This window comes from Gopherus flavomarginatus, chromosome 5 (assembly GCF_025201925.1).
Source record: "Gopherus flavomarginatus isolate rGopFla2 chromosome 5, rGopFla2.mat.asm, whole genome shotgun sequence".
Taxonomy (NCBI): domain Eukaryota; kingdom Metazoa; phylum Chordata; order Testudines; family Testudinidae; genus Gopherus; species Gopherus flavomarginatus.
The window spans coordinates 6,730,826-6,755,568 of NC_066621.1; the positions used below are offsets into that span (position 1 = coordinate 6,730,826).

The 24,743-nt window shown below is 46.9% G+C and overlaps 3 protein-coding genes across 3 annotated transcripts; 1 reads left to right on the forward strand and 2 right to left on the reverse strand.

Moving 5' to 3' along the window:
- The first annotated feature begins 3,136 nt into the window (after positions 1-3,136).
- LOC127051399 (olfactory receptor 10W1-like) lies at positions 3,137-4,069 on the forward strand. Its single transcript, XM_050953662.1, has one exon. It carries the CDS (start codon positions 3,137-3,139, stop codon positions 4,067-4,069), a length of 933 nt encoding a protein of 310 aa, XP_050809619.1.
- A 5,275-nt stretch (positions 4,070-9,344) lies between these two features.
- LOC127052351 (olfactory receptor 11L1-like) lies at positions 9,345-10,297 on the reverse strand. The gene has a single exon (XM_050955947.1). The coding sequence runs from the start codon at positions 10,295-10,297 to the stop codon at positions 9,353-9,355; it is 945 nt and encodes a 314-aa protein (XP_050811904.1). The 3' UTR covers positions 9,345-9,352.
- An 8,206-nt stretch (positions 10,298-18,503) lies between these two features.
- Positions 18,504-19,442, reverse strand: LOC127052352 (olfactory receptor 1020-like). The gene has a single exon (XM_050955948.1). It carries the CDS (start codon positions 19,440-19,442, stop codon positions 18,504-18,506), a length of 939 nt encoding a protein of 312 aa, XP_050811905.1.
- Between the last annotated feature and the right edge of the window lie 5,301 nt (positions 19,443-24,743).

The window sequence follows — 24,743 nt, forward strand, 5'->3', positions numbered from 1 at the left end:
GCTGGGCAGCTCCAGTTTCCCCACCATATCCACTTGCTGAGTTCCAGGCTGAGCCACCTGCCCCCTGTGCCCCTTGGTCCCCCCCAACTCCTGTGTCCTCTCCTGGGGGCTGAGATCCAAAGGAGACTCCCATCTGTGCAGGCTGGACCACTCGGGAGAAGCCGCCAATCTAGGTAAGGCAGGTACTTTCAGAGTCCTGCTGTGCAGATTTATCCCCTCTGGCTTGAAGGACACTGTTCCCTCATTGCCACCCTTCCCTCCTCAGGAGGTAGTGAATGGTGGGAAGGCCATGCAGGAGGTGGGCAGAGGGTATTGGTGGAAGGCTGTGGGGCTATTAATTTTGCCTCTTTGTGCCTCAGTTTCCCCATTTTACGGAGAGGGATAATGATACTGGCCTACTTTGTGGAGCACTTTGAGATCTCCTGATGAAAAGGGCTCCAAAAGACCTTGGGATTATTATTATCGGGGATCCTGCTGCCAATTTAGCTATTTTAAAATGTAACTCTGGATGGCGTTCCACAGATACACCCGCAGATCCATCTCCCTGCTCAAGGTCCGAAAAACTATGCCATACAACATTTAAAGCTGCCTCAGTAGGCACAGGAACTCGCCTATAAACAAATGGGCCCTTTATCTGCCACTGTATTTGCAATCCAGTTGCACCTCACCAACGTGTCTGTCAATGGTTAAACGTCAGGGGATGGACTATATGCCATTCCCTCACCCCCACAGGTGCCAACTTAGTGATTTTTTCACAACATTAGAAACTTTTTGGTTTCCCTAGCGAGGAAATAAAGCGACCAGTGACAAATCTAGTGACTTTCACTGCCAATTACAGTGGTATTCAGAGAAAGAAGTTCCCAATTTGTATAGTCACAAAATCCTTCACAAGCAGCTCAATAGTGTTAATAAAATCCATTCCACGCTCTTCTTACTGCACTCGTTTGCATACCAAGTCAGTGTCATTTCAGCTCACTTGCGCATGGCCTCCGAAGAAAGAGCATTCCAGGGTTTCTTGGACTTAGAGACTGTGAATGAGAGGCTGGTGTGACTAGAGCTCCCGGTGGCAGAATAAATGCTTAGCACATAACTGGGGCTCAGCTTTGATTCCTGGGTGGCGGGGAGCGAGTGAAAAGCCAGATTTAATGGGGAAGGGAAGCTGGAAGAGGTGAGGATATCACACTAAGGGGAAAGGTCATGATCTTCTGCTTAATAAAAACTATTAGTGACCAGGGCAGGCACCACTCCCTGGGCGAGGCCAATGCAGGAAAAAACATTTGTCAACAGATCTTTGAGCCTTTGCCCACCGAAATGATCAAAAAGCCTCTCCAAGGAGTGGGAAGCTGGCTTGTCTAGCTGAGCAATTCCTTGGGGCTCTGCTGAACCTGCCCTTGGTATTAGCTTCTGTGCTCACCCTGCCTGGGTGAGAGGACGCTCCCAGCTGCTGAACAGAAAGCAGTGGCAATACTAGGTGTTCCCTCTCTGGCTGCATAGTGTTGGCAGCTGAATTTATGTTGTTATCATTGACCAGCTCTGTTGGTGTCTCTCAGCTGTTAGGGGGCTGGCAGGGGGTTTCTGGAGGTCTTGGCTACACGGGGCAGGGCTGGGGTCCCCCTACTTCTTAACCTGGCATTTGGCTGCCCCTCCAGGCCTCTCTTCGGAGCTCTGCTGTCTGCGGGTGCAGCCCAGATTCCCTTAGCCACTGCGGGGTTGAGCTGTCCTGGGCAGAGCAAACCTGTCTCCCCTGGTGCAGATGTTGCCTTGAGAAAAGGCTCGTTTGGAATTCTATCCATGCTGCCCAAGAGGGGCAGTTTGGTCTCTCCAGTCATAAAACAGGTTACTCTTTGTGCTGATCAAATCCCACCAGGGGGTCACTCCTCCCCTAGATCCTGGGGCTCAGCTCCTAGCCAGCGCAAAACCCTCAAACCGTGCCTGAGATCACTAGGGGCTTTGCTGCAATTGTTGGTTCTGAATTCTCTGAACTTCCCTTCAATTCTTGCTGTCAGCCTGTGTGCGGATTTTGTCTGCTTGGGGTTTAGTTGTCTGGGGAGGAAAGCAGGGGGCGAGGGGGAATGGAACAGGGATCTGCACATTTCTAGACCACTCCAACGACAGCTAGCCTGGTAGCAAACATTCAGAGGAATGCGTCTTCATGAGATTCATTCAGGGGGAAACCGGAAACAGAGAATAGCCCTTTAAATAAAAGAGAGAGGGGAATGAAGAATGTTAAAAATAGGGGGAAGAAAGACAAGGAAAGACAATACACAGAAAAAAGAAGGAGAGGAAGACAGCAAAAGGCTGGGCAATTTGATGCTGTGGACATGGTGACCCTGTAAAGCGGCGTTTGATTCCTTGCACCAGTTCCCCCAGCCCTCTTTTAGTTTGCCTGAAATCATCTTGTGTAACCAGGTCAGCCAGAACCCCCCTGCCAGCCCCCTACCAGCTGAGCGACCCCAACAGAGCCACTCAGTGATAACTTCATAAACTCAGCTCCAAGACTATCCAGCCGGAGAGGCAGCACCCAGCATTGCTGCTGCTTTCTGTTCAGCAGCTGACAGTGTCCTCTCGCCCGGGCAGGTATATATAAATTCGCTTTTGAATTCTGTGGGAAGTTTGTTTACTGACAATTTTGACACTTTTTGAATGCTTAAATAGTGACATTGAGTGACTTTTCAGGGTTTCTCTGGTGACTTCCTGCTATGTGGAGTTGGCATGTGTGATATTTGCATGGTACAGTTGTCGTGCTGCAAATGGCTTCGTGATGCAGCTGCTCCCAGGCATCATGGTGCCTGAAGTTAATCAGATTTTACTGCTACAGGCCCTGATTTAGCTAAACGGCCATTTTCAGGACAGCACCCCGGCACAGATTTAACTTTAAGCCTGGGTGCAACTTTCAATGGAGTCAATGAGCCCCAGGCCTGTCCTACACTCAGATGTAACTATTTTGGCCATGACCCTGTCATTCCAGACACCAAATATTCCCCACATGGCTCCCAAATCAACAGAGTGCCAAGGACTCCATCCAGCTGAGGGGCTGGCCCATGGGTCCCACCGGCTTCTGGCTCCATGGGTGGTGTCTTATCCATCTCACAATGTCGCTCATTGTCTCCCAGCAGAGCATGAGACAGCAGGACCAATGCCCCCAGGGAACCGCACAGTGGTGATGGAGTTTATATTCCTGGCCTTTCCCACCTACCCTGATCTTCAGACCCTGCTCTTCATGGGCATCAGCCTGGTCTTCACAGCCGCTGTGACAGGGAACCTGCTCATCCTGGTGGCGATACGGGAAGATGCCTGTCTGCACACTCCCATGTACTTTTTCCTGGAGTGCCTGTCCATCATCGAGCTTGGCTACGCTGCAGCCATCTTTCCACAGATGATGGTGAATGCCCTGCAGGAGAGGAAGAGAATCAGCTTTGGGGGCTGTGGGGCCCAGATGTTCTTCTTCCTTGGTCTGGGCAGCTCAGATTGCTTCCTGCTGGTGGCCATGGCCTATGACCGGTATGTGGCCATCTGCCACCCACTGCACTACACACTCATTATGACGCGTCGGCTCTGCCTGTGGCTGGTGGCCGCTTCGCTGGCCCTTGGAGGACTGCTTTCCCTGCAGATCACAGTGCTGATCTTCCGCCTGCCCTTTTATGGTTCCAATGGGGTCAATCATTTCCTCTGCGATGTCAACCAGGTGTTGAAGCTGGCCAGGACTGACACCCGCTCTGAGGAGATCGCCCAGTTCATTGCCAGTGTCCTTATAGTCATCCTCCCCTTCCTCCTGATCTGTGTCTCCTACGTCTACATTATCACCACCATCCTGCGCATCCGCTCGGCTGAAGGCCGGCACCGCACCTTCCACACCTGTTCCTCCCATCTCACGGTGGTGCTGCTGCAGTACGGCTGCCTCAGCCTGGTCTACTTACACCCAAAGGGCAGCTGGTCAGATGAACTGGACCGGTTGATATCACTGGGATACACATTTGGAAGCCCCATCTTCAACCCTTTGATATACAGCCTGAGAAACAAGGAGCTCAAGGGGGCCATTGCAAAAGTCTTCAGGAGACGAACAGGGTAATGGCTTTGCAGAGGATACAGGTCAGCATGGGAAATGACATCTTGGATCTCCCACAGCAAGTAGTTGCCCTTAGTCCACCTCACTGAGTATCCTGCCTCCTGCAGACCAATAGCCCACTCACCTTATAGCCTACTTCCTGCTTCATTGGATCAGGTTAATGATCCATTCAGCCAGTCTGGGATCGGGACAGATGCTTCAGAGGAAAGTAGAAATCAATCCAAGCTACAGAATAATGCATCTGGACTCATCTAGATTTGTGTACCGGAGGGGACAGGATGGGATTTTTTTCTCAGTCCCATAGGCTAAACCATTTCTGCTGTGGAGAATACAAATTGGAACCCTTTGAATTTTCATCCTGTCTGGATTCACAGCAGATGCTAGTCGTAAGACTCTGCTGACACTTAACTAAGTTACTTCACTGTGTTAGGTGGATTCTCTCTGAGAAGACTTGAATGTCTCCAGTGAAAATTCTTTTAGCATGCAGAGCTTCAAGATTCTTGTGTAAGCAAGCTCTGAATGAATTCTCCCCTGATATCTAACTTGGAGGGGGAGAGACTTCAGGAGCAAACTGTATTTAAATGAACACACCTCCTCTGCTTACATATCTGGCAGATAGAGCAGTGCTGCTCAAAGTAATCAACTTTGGCTGGTGTTGGGTTACAAATCGTGTTAGTACTGAATGCAGGAATAGTAAAATGCTGTTATCAATATGGTTGTCATTATTGTATGAATGAAGGGGAGCAGAACTGTGCTCAACCTGTCCCAAATGAGGGGGTCACCCTCAGCTGAAAGGACCTTGTTAAGCCAAAACAACGAGGAGTCCTTGTGGCACCTTGGAGACTAATAAATTTATCTGAGCATAAGCTTCTGTGGGCTAAAACCCACTTCATCAGATGCATGGAGTGAAAAATACAGAAAGCTATATAAATGTTACAGCACATGAAAAGATGGTTGTTGCCTTACCAAGTGGGGTGTCAGTGCTAACGAGGCTAATTCAATTAAGGTGGAAGTGGCCTATTCTCAACAGTTGATGAGAAGGGGTGAATATCAAAGGAGGAAAATTACTTTTGTAGTGCTAACAAGGCCAATGCAGTCAAGGTGGACATCACCCATTTCCAACAGCTGGCAAGAAGGTGTGAATATCAGCAGAGAGGAAAATTACTTTTTTTTAGTGACCCATCCACTCCCAGTCTTTAATCAGGCCTAATTTGATAGTGTCCAGTTTGCAAATTAATTCTAGTTCTGCAGTTTCTTGTTGGAGTCTGTTTTTGAAGTTTTTTTGTTGAAGAATTGCCACTTTTAAGTCTGTTATTGAGTGTCCAGGGAGATTGAAGTGTTCTCCTACTGGTTTTTGAATGTTACAATTCTTGATGTCTGATTTGTGTCCATTTATTCTTTTGCGTAGAGACTGTCCAGTTTGGCCAATGTATATGGCAGAGGGGATTGCTGGCACACGATGGCATATATCAACATATATATAATTTGAAGCGCTCAGACAGTGGAACAAGCAAGGTGCCTTCTTCCCCAGGTGGCAGGAGAACTCAGACAGATGCATCTCTGAACCCTGGGTCCTCACTGACCAAGGACAACCACTGTGAGCAGGGTATGGTGAGGGAGCAGAGGGGGTCACAGTAAAGGAAATTTTGGTTGTAGAACTCACAAAAATGAGGTGGAAGGCACTGCCTCATGCACTCTGGGGTGGGTGTCCTGCTCACAGCTTTACGATTATGAATCCCACTTGTGGTATTTTCCCTAATTAATGTTTGGTGACTTCTCTCCTTTCATTACAAGTTTCTTTTCTATACTCAGACTCTGTGCTTGCGAGTGGGGAAGTGTTGCCTCTCAGAGGCACCCAGGAGTGGTGTGTAATTTTCCCAGGTTACTGGATGGGGGCTTGTAACAATGCTGCCTTTGGTGGGACACTTCTGAGAGTACCAATTCAGGACAAATTGCTTAGAGCAGGGCAGTTCCAGCCCAAGGCAGGGTTCCTTTTTCACACCAAGGCAAACCAAACCAGCCAAACAGAGAAGACTTTGGTTTTACCCCATTGGCTAATCATAAGTCACACAAGCAATTCCCTTAGACACTCCAGTTTCCCAGTATCACCACCAGTGCCACTCGTTATGGGGACAAATGGTTATGAAAACCAATACTCCAGTAAAAGAAAAAAAGGTTCTCCTGATCCCAAAGGACCAAACCCCAGACCCAAGTCAATATACAAAACAGATCTTACCCACAAATCACGCTGTTGCCAATCCTTTAGAATCTAAAATCTAAAGGTTTATTCATAAAAAGAAAGAAATATAGATGAGAGCTAGAACTGGTTAAATGGAAACAATTACATACAGTAATGGCAAAGTTGTTGGTTCAGGCTTGTAGCAGTGATGAAATAAACTTCAGGTTCAAATCAAGTTTCTGGAGTACATCCCCTGCTGGGATGGGTCATTCAGTGCTTTGTTTAGAGCTTCAGTTTGTAGCAAGGTTCTTCCAGAGGCAAGAAGCAGGATCAAAGACAAGATGGAGGGGTTTTCGGGGCCTTTTTTATCCTCTGTCCATGGAAGGTCACAGCAGCAAGATGGAGTTTGGAGACACATGGGCAAGTCACATGTCCATGTATGACTCAGCTCTTTACAGGCCGACACCATTGTTTACATGTTATTTTGAACGTTCCCAGGAAAGCTCAGATGTGGGTTGGCGTCTCCCAAACTCCATTATCAGTTAAGTGTTTCTTGATTGGGCACTTACTGAGAATAGTCCTTTCTCAAGAAGCTGTCCAAATGCTTCACTGAGGCTATTTAGAATCAAAACACATTGAAATGCCAGTACATAGCCAATATTCATAACTTCAACTACAAAAATGATACACACATACAGACAGCATAATCATAATCATTACAGAGGAAACTTATAATAAAACAATACATATTCTACATGCATGCCAAGCTTATCAGGCATCACCCATCTGCCACATGGAGTCACCAGGGCTGGTACTTCTTTAGATTTGTTTAATTGTCTAGGAATTTGCCTTAATTCCCCACTACTGATTCTAGATTCCCCAGGTAATGCACCAGTGAGCCAGGAACACAGAGATACATACATCACTTAATACAATACAATGAATACCCCATGTGCCAATAGTGTCTGCAACACCTCAATATAATAGTCTTTGATGTTTCCACACTTATAAGGTCTCACTTTGTCACAGCGTCCCACAGGACAAGAAGTTAACCCCTTCCCCTCTGCCAGATAGCAATACAAGGTAAGAGGGGAAACTGAGTCTCGCCTGTTTTTTCCATAAAAATAGATCAGACTTTTCATGGTTCTCCATATGGGAAATGTGAGGTGGGTGAGTGTTATCATCATTCCCATTCATGATTGGGGAAACTGAGGCACAGCAATGCAACCATTTGCCCAAAGGCACATAAATCAATAGCAACAGTGAGCTTAGAACTCAGAAAGCCCGATGCCCATATCACCTTCTCTGACCACTAGGATTTTTAAACTCTGGCACGCTGGCTCACCTGCACTGTCACAAATAGATGTATAACCCCCGTCTTGTGAAACGATCTGCCTGTGCATGTACAGTCCTCAGTGCAACAGAGAACAGTTGGGCACTCTAGATAGGACCATAATAATAATAATTAATGATAACAGGAAATTTCTGATCTTAGAAAGAAAGGGAGAGAGTTTAACACACCTTGAGTACATTGATTTTATTGCTTGACCTCCATCCCTGCCTGGATAGCTCAGTTAGAAGAGTAACAAACTTTTAATCTGAGGGTCCAGGATTCCTGTCCCAGTTCCAGCTGTAGTGTAGTGCCCCTCTCCACCTGGTTACCTCCTTTAATAGCAATCCGATTACAGGTTTTGATGGGCAGGTCTGGGCTCTTTTGGATCCCGCCACTCAGGCAGCAGGGTGAATCTTTTTTCTTTTTTGCTATGAAATTATTTGGCAGTGCCTCCACCCCCTTCGCTCCTTCCTGGCAGAGTCACCAGGGCAGCTTGGGCAGAAAATTCTACCTACAGAGTAATCCCCACTTACTTGCCAGATAGTTGGAGACATCCAAGAAATAACACAACATCTAAAAATATATTCAACACAATAATTATATTAAACAGGCAACATATACAACATACCAGGGTGAAACACTATTTTTTGGGTCACTGGTGCCCACACTTAAAATACCCGTGACTTAATGTAACAAGTGTAAAATTAGTGTCCTGTTGGTACGTGTACTTTGCTGGGGCCCTTGATGACCTATAAAATTTTCTGCAGTGGTTTAGCAGTGTGGTTGACTGGGTTCAGTACAGCCCAAAAGACCCACAAGTGGGAGGAGGTGGCGAATCCCTCCACAGGTGTAATAAGCAGCAGGTTATAAAATCCTCAAACCCTTGCTCCCTAGGTTGAGGACACAGTTCAGGGAGTAGAAGGTCCCCAGAACAAATTTCCTTACTAACTAACTAAAAGTTAGTGCACTCACGAACTCCATGAATGAACTTCAGGTTTGAAGATGACACTGGACGATTCCAGGGGCTGTGGTCTGCTGTCAGGGATCCTCCTCAAGCAGGAATCAGGCTGTGTTGGTCCCAGGATCTCCCCTCATCACAAAAGGGGTGCAGGGCTCAAGGTGTAAGTTATACAACTACCCTAACATCCAAACTGTAGCCTCCTAGCCTCCAGTCACACACTCAGCAGGCAGCTTCCCTGGACTAGCAGCGCTGACCATGTGGTGACTAGTCTCACCTAGGGAGCTGGAGGTGAACCCAGCCTGGCTAGGGAAATTTCTCAGCAAACATAACAATTGGGAATCATCCGTGGGGAAGGAAAACCCAGATGAGGGATCTGCTGTCAGGTCCCTAGAGGCCAGTTCTCAGGGGGATCCCTGCAGCAGGCCTGGGACTCACCAGCTCCCCACACAGCCAGTCCTGCTCTGGCCCCTGGCTGGCTCCAGCCTCTCCAAAAAGCTTCTCTCCTTTTCTGAACTCCCTGGGAGAAGCATCTCACTCTCTATTGGTTGCCGGGCGGACTCTGAGTTTGCCTTTGCTCCTCCCTGAGCTGCCAGTAGACAGAGCTCCAGGAATCTACATCATCTCCTTGGGGGTGACAGTAGCTTTTTGGGGGTCACACTCAATGATCTAATGATCCCTCCTGGCCTTAAGCTATATGAAAGATGTCTGGAAATGAGTCCCAGCTGGCGAGTCAGCTCCATGAAGATCATTCCTCTCTGCGGATACACAGCCAGCTTGGCCACTTCTGATCCCATTGATAGGGTGCGATGAGGTTTAGGTCAGGACAGTAAAAGCAGCTTTCACTCTCCTCAGGGCCTTCCCTAGCGCTCTCTTGAAGTCCCTGTTCCTCAGGGTATAGATGACAGGGTTCAACAGCGGGATGATAATGGCATAGAAGACTGACACCACCTTGTCCATGTCAGAGGCCCGGCCAGATCCAGGATGAATGTACATGAATATGACTGTGCCGTAGAAGATGATGACGACGGTGAGGTGGCTGGCACATGTGGAGAATGCTTTGTGTCTCCCCGTGGCTGACGGGATACGGCAGATGGCGAAGACAATCAGGGTGTAGGAGGTGAGGGTCAGGAGGAAGGAGCTGAGCACCACCACCGCCGAGACCAGGAAGACCAAGATGTTGGCCAGATGGGTATCACCGGTTGACAGCCTCAGCAGGGGCCCTGTGTCACAGAAGAAGTGGTTGATTTGGTTGGTGCCACAGAAGGGCAGCTGTGAGATGAAGGCTGTGGGAAGGAAGGGGGTAAGGAAGCCACTCACCCAGGAGGCGAGGGCCAGACGGGCACAGGCTCGGCCATTCATGAGCACCGGGTATCGCAGCGGGTGGCAGATGGCCAGGTACCGGTCGTAAGCCATCGTAGCCAGAAGGAAGAACTCTGTGGAGCCGAAGAAGAAGAAGAAGTACATCTGGGCGATGCAGGTGCGGAAGGAGATGGCACGATGGCCGTGCTGGAGATCTCCCAGCAGCCGGGGCACTGTGACCGAGGTGTAGCACATCTCCAGCAGGGAGAAGTTTTTGAGAAAGAAGTACATGGGGGTGCGCAGGCCAGCCTCCAGCTGGGAGAGGGCGATGATCACCGCATTGCCAAGCAGCGTGACGAGGTAGATGGCCAGGAAGATGGCAAAGGAGAGGAGCCAAAGCTGGCGCAGGAGAGGAAAGCCCAGCAGGATGAACTCGGTGACAGACGTTCGGTTCTCCATGCTCGTATAGGCCAAGGGTGTTACCTTCAGAGGAACAGCAGCTGTGAGAGGAGGAGGAGGAATGGGACGGGGGCTAAGGGCAAGAGGCAAGCAGAGAGAGAATTCAGGAGACAGCAGGCACAGAGATCAGAGAAGTGCTGGTGCCTCTCTCTGTGTCTCTGCTATGACCAAACCGAGGGCTATATTCTCTCCCTTGCAGGATACAAGATGCTCCTAGTATCTTGTTTGCATCCTGCAAGGGGATAAGAGAGATCTCTGGTGTTTTCTATTCAGTTTTGAGCACCTTGATACCATAAGATACCAGTGAAGTGGAGGGCCCTGGAGACAAAGATATGGGCAGAGCAAGGTGAAATGTTTTCAGAGGAATAGTTTATTCGATGAAATATGCAGTTTTGAATCTACCAAAACTATTCACGAATTCAGGTTGAATTTCAGCAAAAAGTTTTAGCCAGAAAAAAAAAAGATTGTTTTTAAAAAGTTGAAACATTTAGTTTTGACATTTTTGAAACAAAACATTCTGGCTTTTCATGTCAAAAAGGCATTTTGTTTCACATATTTAGCTACATTTATTTTTATTTTATTTTTTCAAAAAAACCCACAACCCCCTCCCCCACAAACCCACCTGCAAATGGTACAAAACAAAAGATCATGAAAAAAAAATTCCAGGTTGACCTGAAACCATTTCTATTTTCATTTCAACCATCAATCTGAAAAAGTAATTATTAGCTCCATTGTAGTTATGAGGAAATATTAGCAGAGTTAAGCATGAAGAGAGGGCTTAGTAAAGGGCTGAATTGAGAATATGATAGAATCATTGAGCCAGATCCTGAGCTGGGGTAAATTGGTGCAACTATTACCTCCAGTGGCGCTGCAGCCAATTGACACCAGCTGGGGACATAGTCAACAGACACATCCAGGATGATGAGGAGTTGTTTAGGATGCTCCAAGGATGATACATACCTAGGGATGTTGGGCTGAATCTGATCAAAGGAAAACGTAGGCAGAAGATCAGGGACATTTCCTGATATCCTGGTCAACCAGCCTGTGTAACAGAAGTCCTGGGAGTCACACCTCTTGAATCATTTAAAACTAACTGCACAGTTCACTCCAGGGAGCAAACTAAGGGTATGTCTACACTGCAGTTGGACACCTGGGGCTGGCCCATGCCAGCTGACTCTGGTTTATGGGGCTCAGGCTAATGGGCTGTGTAGCCAGGTGAACACCCCTACTCCAGCCCTGAAGGGGTTGGTTAAGCCCTGCAGAAGGCTGGGGCTGCAGAAGGGAGAAAACCCTGGTCTGATTGGGGAAATAGCCGCAGCTGGGCCATGCCCCAATCAGACCCCAGCTGGCCTGTATAAAGAGGCTGGGAGCCAGGCACCTCTCTCTGTTCGGAGAGGGAGGTGGAGGCAGGGCACCTGAGTATAGCAGGGCTGGGGAAAGACAGGGGAGCTGGGGAGCTCCAGCCTGGAAAGCCCCTGGCTGCAGCCTAGCAGAAGGCCAATGGGTACTGGGGCTGCAGGGGCCAGCTCATGGGTAGGCAGAGGCAGCAGGTCCAAACCCTCCTTGCTAGTGATGAGTGGCTTATACTGCAGTCTGCCCCAGAAATGGGGGCTGATTTGTGACTGACAGTAGCCCATGACTGAGGCAAGGCAGGGATAGAGGGTTGGGGTTTCCCCTGGTAGGGAGACCCTGAGATTGTGGGGGTATTGCCAGGGGGCAGTGACCAAAGACAAATGGCACTGGGTCCTGGGAGGGACACAGGGGGCCAAGCAGCAGCAGGACGCTGGCCTGCAGAGGATGCTCGAAGAGCTAATTCCCTGAGACAACCATCAGGAGATGCTGCAGGGGTGAGTCCCACACTGCTACAGGCTGTTTCACTGCAGTGTAGAGGTGCAGACTCAAGGACCCTATGAGATTGGAAGGTTCCAGAGTTTGGGCTGCAGCCTGAGTCCATATGTCTGCACCACCATGAAACAACCCCTTAACCTGAGAGCCTGACTCAGCAGGCATAGGCCAGCCTGCCCCAGGTGTCATAAAATATCAGGGTTGGAAGGGACCTCAGGAGGTCATCTAGTTCAATCCCCAGCTCAAAGCAGGACCAATCCCCAAACAGATTTTTACCCCAGATCCCTAAATGGCCCCCTCAAAGACTGAGCTCACAACCCTGGGTTTAGCAGGCCAATACTCAAACCACTGAGCTATCCCTCCTCACCAACTGCAGTGTAGACATACCCTATGAACTGGAGGGGACCTACTGATTTTTTTTTCATCCCTAGTTTCTATGAGGAGCAAATGGTACCATAGGAGAAAACGCATCTTGGTAACTAACAGCAATAATCAGAAAATTTCAGGGGAAATGTTTTCCCAAGTCCTAGAGAAAGACAAGGTACTCATACATCTGAGTCCCCAGGCCAGCATCCTGTATTGGGTTGGAGGATTGATGAAGGATGTATATGAGAGCTGCTTACGTTCCTAGCTTCTTCTGCTGTCTCTGCAATCAGTGGAGTGATAAACTCAAGGGGTTCAAACTATTTAGCATAACAAAAAGAAGGATAAGGGATGACTTGATTACAGTCTATAGGTATCTCCCAGGGAATAAACATTTGATAATGATCTCTTCAGTTTAGCAGACAAAGCAAATGTCCAATGGCTAGAAATTGAAGCTAGACAAATTCAGACTGACAACAAGGCATAAATTTTTAACAATGAGGGTAATTAACCATTGGAACAATTTACCAAGGGTTGTTGTGGATTCTCCATCACTGGCAATTTATAAATCAAGATTGGATATTTTTCTAGATAATATACTCTAGTTCAAAGAGGAATTATTCTGGGGAAGTTCTATTGCCTGTGTTGTACAGGAGGTTGGACTGGAGGATCATAATGGATCCTTCTGGCCTTAGAATCTATTAATATTGAGATACTAGAACTTCCCTATTGTTCAACAGTGACTAAGGCCAATCCTGTGAGATGCTGAGCATTCTCAAAACCTCCAGCAGAGAGTTGAAGGCACTCAGCACCACATAGCTACCTACATGGATCTGGAGGGAGAATCCCAGGTTGCAGAGGGAAGAGTTTGGAGGAGACATCAGAGAATTAGTCTGTGTGCACATGGCTGGAATGCTATCTGTAGTTGCAGCATTTCTGTAAATAATTCTCTTAATAAATGGCTAGATTAATTTTAATAACATTGTCTTCTCATGTTGTTACTCAACACCAACTAACCAATATGCTGGTACAAAAAGAATAATCAAAGTTTAGGTTTGCTTAAAGAGGAGAGGAATGAGATGGGCACATGACATGGGATATATAATAATGAATGATCTAGAGAAGGTTGCTCAGGCATTTCTGTTCATCTCCTCTCACAATAGCCCCAATGAAGTGAATGGTGTTTATGTGATGCTGAAACTTAGAGATTTATTAAGACCTTACTGTCTAAACTCCAGAAGTTTCCATAAACAGCTGTCTTAGAAAAAAACCTCAATATCAGATGGGCAGAAATTATCACAAACCAAGAATTATGGAGAAGGACAAAACAGAAACTGATAGCTCAGGAAATTATGTAAGGAAAATGGAGATGGCTAAGACATACATGGAGGAAAGACCCAAATAACATAACAAGGCAGGCATTAGACTGGAGCCCCCAGGGCAAGAGGCGAACAGGTAGACCAAGGATAACATGGACATGCACAATGAAGCAGAACTGAAAGCTACCAAAATGACATGGGAAGAAGCTAAGACTGCAGTAGGAGACTGGCAAAGACGGAAGGATGTTGTGAGAGCCATGAGAGAGAGAGAGAGGAGTGAATGGGAGTGCATTAATTTACATCATCTGAGAATTTCATGTGAGAATTTTAAACACTGGGTCAGATTTTTCAAAACTTCTCAGCCCTAACAGCTCCAACTGATCTCAGCAGGACTTAGGGCCAGTTTTCCAATGGTATTTAGGCTACTAAAGACGCACTTGGGTGCCTAGCAGGATTTTCAAAGCTGCCTAAGCAGGTTGGGCACCAAATTTTCACTCTTGGCTCTTACACAGAAAAAATTGCAAATAAATGTCTCATGTGGATCAAAAGTTCGGGTGGGAAGGGGGGGCAGGTGAGAAGAAGATTGCAATGGAGTTCCAAACTCAACCTTAACTATAGAATCACTGCTGCACTGCCATAATTCATGAACAAAGCTCCATGCCTAATTGCAAGACCATCACTCTTACATGGAGATGCAACCACCGCAAACATAGACAGTTCATACTATACCTGCCAAGCTTCCCCCTGTCCACTAAGAAAGGGATCACTCCAAAATCGTGTTCTTCAGCAGGTCACGTTCTTCTGGAGGGAGGAAAGATACTTGCTGATGTCTGGTTTTGCTAGAACCAGCAGCCAGGTGCTTCAAGGGGGAATATTTAGTGGGGTCCTCGGACCTGATCGAGCTGCTGGATGGGCATCCCCACACCCACGAACAGAACTGAGGGACCCTTGTGGGGTCCCATCTGCAGCCGCCACACCAGATGAACCAAAGGAGACAGCAACTGTTGCACTAAAGTTTCTGTTAGAAGCTGCTCTGCCTTTAATTCCATCCAGGGACCTTGGAGACCCTTTTTTGCTGCTTGTGTGACAGAGCCCCAAAACAATTATCTTCTTGTTGAGTAATTTGAAGGTAGCGCTTACTCTGCCATATCAAGGGATTATTTTAAAGGCTGGGCATGGTGGCTTCAGGATCAGTGCAATGTGGGGAGATGAGGAATAAAGTTACTTTCCTTTCCAAAATATTTTCATTCCTTAAAATATTTATTCCCTCAGTAAAAGCATCCTGGAAACTGACAGCTGTCTCCAAAAACTCTCTATTCAGCCACTGAAATGTTTCCATGGATTTTCTTCTCCCAATTCCCTCCTATTGAACCTTTGATGGTTCAACAGCTGGACCTGGCATTATCCTGGATTATACCCATTGCACATTCAGTGGCTTCCCTGGGTCAAGGCATAAATCAGCATTAATTTTAGGGTTTCATCTTGCTGCCCCTCGCTGCAGAGTCTGTGCGCCATCCATGTAAAATTAACAGTAACAGCAAAATCCCTGGTAGACTTCCTGGAGTCTCTGGCACTTCTTCCTTGTTAGGATTAATAACTCTGCCTGGAATAGGATTTGTGCTTTTGACTATGTCATGGGGAAGATCTCAGGATTAATTGTACTTGAATACTAGCTACTTGTATGGCCTCATCACCTCTGCATCTGAGCACTTCATGATCTTTCATGTATTTTCCCTCACAACACACCTGTGAGGTAGGGCAGTGCTGTTATTCCCATTGTACAGGTGGGGAAGTGAGGCACACAGAGACTAAAGCCCAGATCCTCAAAGGTATTAAGACATCTATTTCAACAGGAGTTAGGCACCTAAATACCTTTGACAATCTGGACCTATGTAACTTGCCCAAGGTGCACACAGGAAATCAGTGAATTGAACCTTTGTCTTCCACATCCAGTGCTAGGATCCCAATGGACCATACTGCTGGCTCTCATCTTAGACTTCTACTGGCCCATCTTTCGTCTTCTCTGTAGAATTAAGGGGTGCATCCAAGTGCTTTGTAACTAGCTAAGGCAACCTACCATGTGTCATTGTGTCCTGGAGGAGAAGTATACGTGAAACTTCCAGGCCCAAGTCCTGTGTAGCACTGAGGTTTCTAAGTGGCCCCCCAAAATATCCATAATAGAGAAGAGTTCATTGTAAAGGGAAAGAATTACAAATTATATCAGCCATATATCTTTCTTTAATTCTATTGGAAGAGCGGATGACAAGCTCTCGGCTAGGTTAGCACCTCTGTCCAGAGAATATAAACACCAGGACGGAGGTGAGGACTTTGGAGAAAGAGGGGCAGGTACCCAGCACTGCTCTCTCGATTCTGTTGGGAAAGAACAATTGGAAGCCATTCAGTCTACTTATACTATATCACACAGGCAGGTTAACAGTAGCTGGTGGAGCATTGCTTTCTAAAGTCACAGAGAGCTTCAGAGAAGGGTCGCTAGGATGACCAAGGCCTATTTTACTGACGAGGAGATTAAAAGAGTTTGACTTGTTTAGCCTAGCAAAACCAAGACTGAGGAAGGGAGCTGACTGACAGGAAAGTGGCTTTAGACAAAGCAAAAACAAATTTATTAACTAGAAAAGATAGACTTTAAGTGATTATAAGGGATATCAAACAGATCAAAGCATATTACCTAGCAAATAAACAAAAATGCAAACTAAGCTTAATATACTAAAGAAATTGGATATTAATAGCAGATCCTCACCCTAAATGATGATACAAGCAGGATGCAAAATCTTAAGGGCCAGCTGCACTTGCTTACAGCTTGGAATGCCCAGATGTTCCATTTACAGGCCAAAAATCCCTTTAGGTTGGGTCCAGCATTTCTCCCAGTTCAGTCTTTGTTCCTCAGGTGTTTTCAGGAGTCTTTTTGGGTGAGGAGTCAGTGAAGAACCAAGATGATGTCACTCCCCTGCCTTAAATAGCTTTTGCGTATGGCAGGAACTCTTTGTTTTAATGCTTGGTTCCCGTGCCAGAAAGTGGAAAAACACTGACATCCCAAGATGGAGTCCAGCACCAGGTGACCTGGTTACATGTCCCTGAAGTGTCACAGCAGCCATTACTTGGAGGCTATCTGTAGCATCCTTAGGAAGGCTCCCAAGGTGGGAGATAAGCTTCTCCTAAGGCCTATTATTTCTTCCTAATGGCTCATTAACTTGAACGGACCCTTCCCAGCCAGCCATCTAGACTGAGAGCATTTTGCCTAGAGGGTATTACCCAGAAGTAACTATATGTGAGATACAGATACAGAGTAATTATTAATAACTTCAGATACAGAAATGATACATGCGTACAAATAGGATAATCATATTCAGCAAATCACAACTTTTCCAATGACACCTCACATGACTCATCTTGCATAAAATACATCATAATTATGATATAATCATATTATACTAATATCATTATGAAGAAAATAGGGTGCAGTGTCATGAAGGGCTAACTAGGGTGCGGAGGAGGATTACAATCAACGATTTCCAAGTCAACAAAAGCCAGCCAAGAGTCCACAAGAATTCAGGACAGTGTCACCAGCTCTTGAGATATTATCATGTATCTTGCAATATCTCATGTTTTTTCTTCAAGCCCCAGCTCTTGGACTCACAAGACTGGCTAAGACTCACAGCTTCCATTCAATATAAAAATGCCAGTTTCTACCACTGGTGGTGACAGAAGAAAGCTTACAAATGCAAAACCAGGGAACTTTGCAGGCTCGGTAACCAGCAGGTGAAGAAGAATCCCAAATTTATGCTTTTTTAAAATCTCAAGACTTTTCAGCTGATCTCTGGATTAAGGTGGAGGGGCAACTCATAATTTCTGAACATGCGGGATTGGCAACACTGTTAGAACAACTTTGTTTCAGTTCATCAAAGCATCACACTGCTCATACTCACTCTACTGTTCTCCAACATCAGTACTTTCCTGTTAGTAACAGTATGATTGAGCAATTAGTGATAGTACCCATTTGCAAAAAGGCCCTTTAATAGTGTAGAATAGCATAACAAGAAACAACGGCTGGAAGTTAAAGCTAGAGAGATTCATGCTGAATATACGGCACACAGGGAGGTTGATTAACCATTGAAACAAATTCCAGTGTAATTGGGGGATTCTCCATCTCTTGGAATCCTCTAATCAAGCCTTTCTGGAAGATTTGTATTAGCCAATTACAAGTTGTTGGGCTCAATACAAGGGTAACTGAGTGAAATTTAATGGCCTGTGTGACTAAAGGATCTAATTTTCCCTTCTGGCCTTAAACTTTACGAATCTCTGAAATCTATGACAGAATAGTCCAGAGCCATCACGTATGACAAGCTTGTATTAATTGTCTTCACATCTATGACTCTGTGAAATCTAAGAACAACAAACACAGTGGTGCTCAGTCTGGCCAGGAGACTCTGCTCCTCACAGAAGGGCCAAACTGAAGTCATTTTGTATTTCCCTGAACACAAAATAGGCTGAAGATTTTTTTTCTTTTTAATATGTTAAGTCACATTTGCTGTTTAGCAAATGCCGTCTGCATCCAAACTGTAGTGGTTAGCAGCTCCACCTTAGGAGACCAAATGACCGTATGTGGGGTTGTATGTTCCCTTCTCCCCAGTAATTCCCACTATCTTTCTCTATCGAGGTCATTAAGGAAATATCTTCCTACAGATCTTCCTTCTCAGAGAGTCCTTTACCTCCCTGTTCCTCAGGCTGTAGATCAGGGGGTTCAGCATGGGGATGACAATGGTATAGAACACTGACATGACCTTGTCCTGGTCCATTGAGTCCCCCGCTCTGGGCTTGATGTACATGAAGAAGACTGTGCCATAAAAGAGAGAGATGGCCATGAAGTGGGAGGCACAGGTGGACAGGGCCTTCCGGCGGCCCTCTGCTGAGCTCATCCTCCCAATGGTGACCAGGATGTAGCCGTAGGATACCAGAATGACGGTCAAGGTGGTCATGGTTGCCAGGGCGGAGAAGATGTAGAGAATTACCTTAGCCGTGGTGGTGTCACTGCAGACAAGCTGCAGCAGAGGGGGGATATCACAGAAATAGTCATTGATGTGGTTGGGGCCACAAAAGGGCAGCCGGAAGACATTGCTGGTCTGCACTGCTGAGTTGGCTATGCTGAGGGTGTAGGCCACAGCCACCAACCGTATGCATATCCCCCTGGACATGAGAGTGTGGTAGAGAAGGGGGTGGCAGATGGCCACAAACCGGTCATAGGCCATGGCTGCCAGGAGCAGGCACTCGGCTGTGCCATGGAGTAAGAAGAAAGCCATCTGTACCATGCAGCCAGTGTAGGAGATGGACTTGTCAATGGCGAGGAAATCGGCCAGCAGCCGGGGGGTGACCACGGAGGAGTAGCAGACATCGACGAAGGAGAGCGTGCTGAGGAAGAAGTACATGGGAGTATGGAGGTGGGGGTCAGTGTGGATCAAGGCCATCATGCCCAGGTTTCCCATCAGTGTCACGGTGTAAATCAGCAGGAAGAACCCAAAGAGCAGCCCTTGCAGGTCCGTATGGTTTGTGAGGCCAAGCAGGATGAAATGGGTCACAGCGGTGCCATTGCCTCCAGCAGCCATTGCCTTGGGGTGGTTCACCTGCCAAGGGGAGCGGACATTAGACACCTTTCAGTGAGACAAAGTACATGGTTAGTGCTGGAGTCCCAGCACCCATGCCCACAGAACAGGCATGACACGGGCAGCGGGAGGTGTGCTGATCACCTCACCACTCATTCTCAGACACACCCTGCCAATGTGCCTTCAGCTTGAGGTAAGAGGCAAGAGTCGGTTCAGTCTCTGGCCCAAACCATGCTTGGCCTGCCAATCACCTTTGCTAGCAGGAAAGACAGCTGGAGTCAGTTCTGACTGAGACTGTCGAGGGGAGAACACTTGGCAAACTAGGGACTGGCCTCCCCTCACCCTCCCGCAATCTCATTCCACAGTTTCATAGAGTTTATGGCCAGAAGGGCCCATTGTGATCATATAGTCTGACCTCCTGTATAACACAAGCCATTAACTTTCATTCAGCCACCCTCATATTAAGCTCAAAGACTTTAGTTAGATCAAAGCATTTCAGTCCTCAGGAGACTAAAATATTACGTGCCACAGGCAGAGGACAGGCAAGACCAAGATGCCAGCAGTGCCTGAAGCCCCTTAAATGGCAGAGCGTTGATCCAGTGAGGTATGCCCAGATGATCCCAGCACATGTAACCCACACCTGAAAGAAAAACAAACCCAACGTCCCTGCTAATCTGACCTGGGAGAAAATTCCTTCCTGACCTCAAATGTGGAGATTAGTTTGACCTTGAGCGTGCAAGCAAGATACACCAGCCAGGTGCCTGAGAAAGACAATGCTCTGTACCACTTCATTGGTCCACCCTGTCTGGTCTCCCCTCTTCAGCTGTGGACATTCTCTGCTGCTCCAGAGGAAGGCAGAAAAAACCTGGAGCCCTCAACAGCTGTCAAACTCAATGGCGGGACAATGCAGCCCACTCAGCCTCCAGGCGGAGCACAAAGCTTGGCAAATCACAGACTCAGCCCCAGGGCCGGCTTCAGCGTTTTTGCGGCTCCAAGCAGTGACCAAAAAAACAACAACCCGCGATCGGTGGCTTTTCAGCAGCAGCTCTACTGCCACCGCTTCATTCTTCAGCAGCAATTTGGCGGCAGGCCCTTCCCTCCGAGAGGGACTGAGGGACCCGCTGCCAAAGAGCCGGATGGGCCGCTCCTTTCCATTGGCAGCCCCAAGCACCTGCTCACTGCGCTGGTGCCTGGAGCTGGCCTTGCTCAGCCCCATGTTCCAGGAACCCCGGCTAAGCCAGACAGAGTCTTCAGAGGATGGTGTTTTAAGTTTGGTCAGGACAAAAGTGAGGCTGAAGCTACTGAAAATGAAAGACAAACTAATGAGGCACAAAGGTCTGACCTTAAAGCTACTAACATCAAAAAGAATCTCTCAACAGACTTCGAGGAGTTTTGGATCAAGCTCCAAATCTTTAAACTGACAAAAATCAAGACCCACTTACTACTGGCAAGAAGGACAAGAAGCAATGGTCTCAAGTTGCAGTGGGGGAGGTTTAGGTTGGATATTAGGAAAAACTTTTTCACTAGGAGGGTGGTGAAGCACTGGAATGGGTTACCTAGGAGGTGGTGGAATCTCCTTCCTTACAGGTTTTTAAGGCCTGGCTTGACAAAGCCCTGGCTGGGATGATTTAGTTGGTGTTAGTCCTGCTTTGAGCAGAGGGTTGGACTAGATGACCTCCTGAGGTCCCTTCCACCCCTGATAGTCTATGATTCTATGGCCAGAGCCCTTTGCCGTCAGTTAAAATGCCTCATATGGACTGCAATCAATAATTATCATTATTCTGTATTTGCATTGCGGCAGGGCTATGCCAGCTGCTGTACCAATACAAAATAAAAAAAAGACAGTCTTTTGCCCCAAAACGCTTCCACTGGGCCTTGAATTAGGCCACTGGAGCTGACCAGTGTCACCCAGGAACCAAATTCAGGCTCAAGCAGTCTGGTGCCCAGCACACTGATTGGGGAGGACTTAACTGCATTCATGAATGGCTCTTAAGTTTGGTTGAACAGGACATTTCAGTGGAGTTAATTTACTTGGAAGTGCATAACTGTGTCCCATTGCCCATAGATACCCACCCATCCTAAAGAAAGCAGGCAGGAAGAAAGGATGTAGGGTGACCAGATAGCAAATGTGAAAAATCGGGATGGGGGTGGGGGGTAATAGGGGCCCATATAAAAAAAAGGCCCCAAATATTGGGACTGTCCCTATAAAATCAGGATGTCTGGTCACCCTAGAAGGTTGGTCCAGTGACACTAGCTTGGGATCGAAAAAACTCTGCTTCAAGTCTCTATTCTACCACAGATTCCTTGTGTGAGTCAATTAAATCTAGATTCTCCAGGTGCTTAAGTGCCTAACTCCAGAGTTAGATGTGTAGGGGCTCTTGAGGTACGTAAACACCTTTAGAAATCTGGCCCATAGCTTTTGCCTCAGTTCCCCGTCTGCCACAGAGGGAGTTGTGAATACAGCTGGGTGACATTCTTCAACAAAACCTTCTTGCAGTGAAAAACACAGATTCAGGTCAACTGAAACATTTTGCAAATTTGTGGCAAATTTGCTAAACTGTTTCAGTTGAGGAAAAACCCGACAAAACAAAATCCCCCCCCCATCATTATTTTTTTATTTTTTTCAATTAAAACCAAATTTCCCATCATTCTGAAATTTCCATCAACTTCATTTAAATTTTCAAGAAAAATAATTAAAATGCTTGGAATTGAAACAAAATGTTTCATTTGACCCACGACAATTTTTTCCAACTTTTTAATTTGCTGAAAAAAGATTTAAATTCTTTTTCAGGGACGATCCAAAACAATCATTTTGTTTCTGAACTCCCAGCAAACTGAAAAATCAGTTATTCATCTGGCTCTAGTTGTGAGGGTAAATATATTAATGATTGTGAGATACTTAGATACTGTGGTCATGCAGACCATATAAGTGCCATAGATAGGTGCAGTAACCAATACCTGTGACTGATACAGAATTTTATACTCAACCAGACTACAGATTATTCTCTGAGTTGATTCCCAGCTCCCCTGGTTGTCGTCACCAAGGCACAAGGCAAATCTACAAAGGAGAGGATGCTTGTGATATCCAAGCAGCTAAAGACCCACCTTGCAGTAGAAACTCCCACCCTTCTTGTTCCTGGACAGATGTCTGAAGACCAACTTGACCTGTGGAGATGCTGAGACTTTTCATCACTCAACTAAGGAGATCAATATCGGGGCTAGATGAGCCCCCGGGATTCTCCTCCCAAGTACACAATACAGTCAGTCACCTCAGTCAAAGAGCTAGAGACTCCCTGGTCTTGCACCTTATGTCATCACTTACTCCTGTGAAAAGCTAGGATGAATTGTTGCCATATCACAATGGCAGCTCTTTGCACACACTTTGTGCTGATGGTGAGTGATGCACAAGGTGCAGAGGCAGTTGAGAAGGCAGCTCAGAGCTGCTCAGTGGCAAGGCGAGTGGCACAGCTTGGCAATTTGTATCCTTCAAAATTATCCCCTCATGTATCGCACCATCCATCCCCAAAGGAGCCCCCACACTTCAGAAGTTTTCTGTATGTGTGCAAGCACTGGGGAAAAGCACTGTTTAATAAGAACATAGGAACTGCTGTACCAGGTCAGACCTGTGATCCATCTAGCCTAGTCCCCTGTCTCCAACAGTGGTTGGTACCAGAAAATTCAGAGGAAGATGCAAGAAACCCCAAAGCAGGCAGATTTTGGATGATCCCCCACGAAGTCTCAACCTTACCCCTAATAGTCTGATTTGCTTAATCCACAAAGCATGAGACTTAATCTCCCTTCTCTATCTCCCCTAGCCTTAACTATCTGGATATCTTTGTTACCTATATAAACTTCCAGTCCCTCTTTGAACCTTGCTAAATTCTTGGCCTCTACAACATCCAGTAGCAGTGAGTTCCATGGGCTAATTATGTGTTGTGTGGGGAAAATATTTGCTTTTGTCCTTTTTGAATGTGTCACCTCTTCATTTCATTGAATGGCCCTTTGTTCTGGTGTTACTGCTGACACAGACTAGCCCCTGGGCAACCCCAAATGGCTCAGGGTTCTGGGGAATGGGATACTGATCCATCCAGCGCTGGGCTCACTGATTCCAGTCTAGTCCCAGATCTGTAGAGACCAAACTCTGTTATTGTGTGATGGCTGTTTGCTGGCCTCTGTGAAATGAGATGGAGATTCTCCATTTAGCTCCCAGAAGGATACATCTCAAAAACAACTGGCATCTCATGTTGTGAGTCTAGGCAGAGAGACCAAAGCTTGAATGGCCATGGAAACTGACTCCTCTCTTGATCCTAAATCCTTCATGGTCTAGGCTGAGGTCCATTGGTAGGAGGGAGGGAGGGGCAGTGTGTATGTCTGGACTGTAATGACCAGTCCACTTCTTAACAAACATTCTCTTTAAAACTGTTATTTCACAAACCTAGATGCTCAGTTTCACTGCCCTGACAGGCCCCACGCTGCACATGCAGTGGTTTGTTCATTGCCTGGGGATCCTGGAAACTAGCCGTTAAAACAAGGTCTCCACAGCATAGCAGTATGTGGTGGGAAGGCCAAGCCTCCTTGTCAGAAGGACCCCAATATCTGACAGCTGGGAAGTTTTGAGGATGAAGTTTCTTCAGCGGTAGAAAAGTAAGAACTTTTGCACCCCCCTGCAGGCAATTGGTCTCAATGTTCTCAGGCCCAGACAGGATTAGAAGGTTCCAAGGATCTTGCTGGACGTTTAAGACCAAGGAGAGATGCTTGGCCAGATGACTTTTAAGTCAACTTGCAGAGACCAGGTGACTTTCCCTGGCAGGTGACATGCCAATGGAAACCACTAGGACACAAGGGGACATGCATGGTTCTCCTTCCAGCATCTGCTCCATCTATCTCTTGCAGGAAGGAAGACACTCCTGGGGTCAGGGCTGCATGAAGTGTCTGAGACCCCAGAAGTAGCTATAGGGTGATCCCCTGGGTGAGCGTCCCAGTTCTCTCACAGTTTGATGGTACTTTCCTCCAAGAGCCCTGATCTCACCCATCAGTGTCTTCTTTAGAAGTTGGGTACTATCACTGACGGCATTATTGAGTGACCTGTCACTTGCACGTCCATGTACCTGCACCTGCACATGAAGGCACATAACTGCACATAAACGAGCTCGCACATACACTCCAACACACACAGCTGCATGCAAACAAGTGTGCACACACATACATGCACACAAATGTGCAAATATGCACACATACACATACACACACAGCTGCCCACAAATGAGTATATGCATGCACACATGCACTTAAACACACACAAAT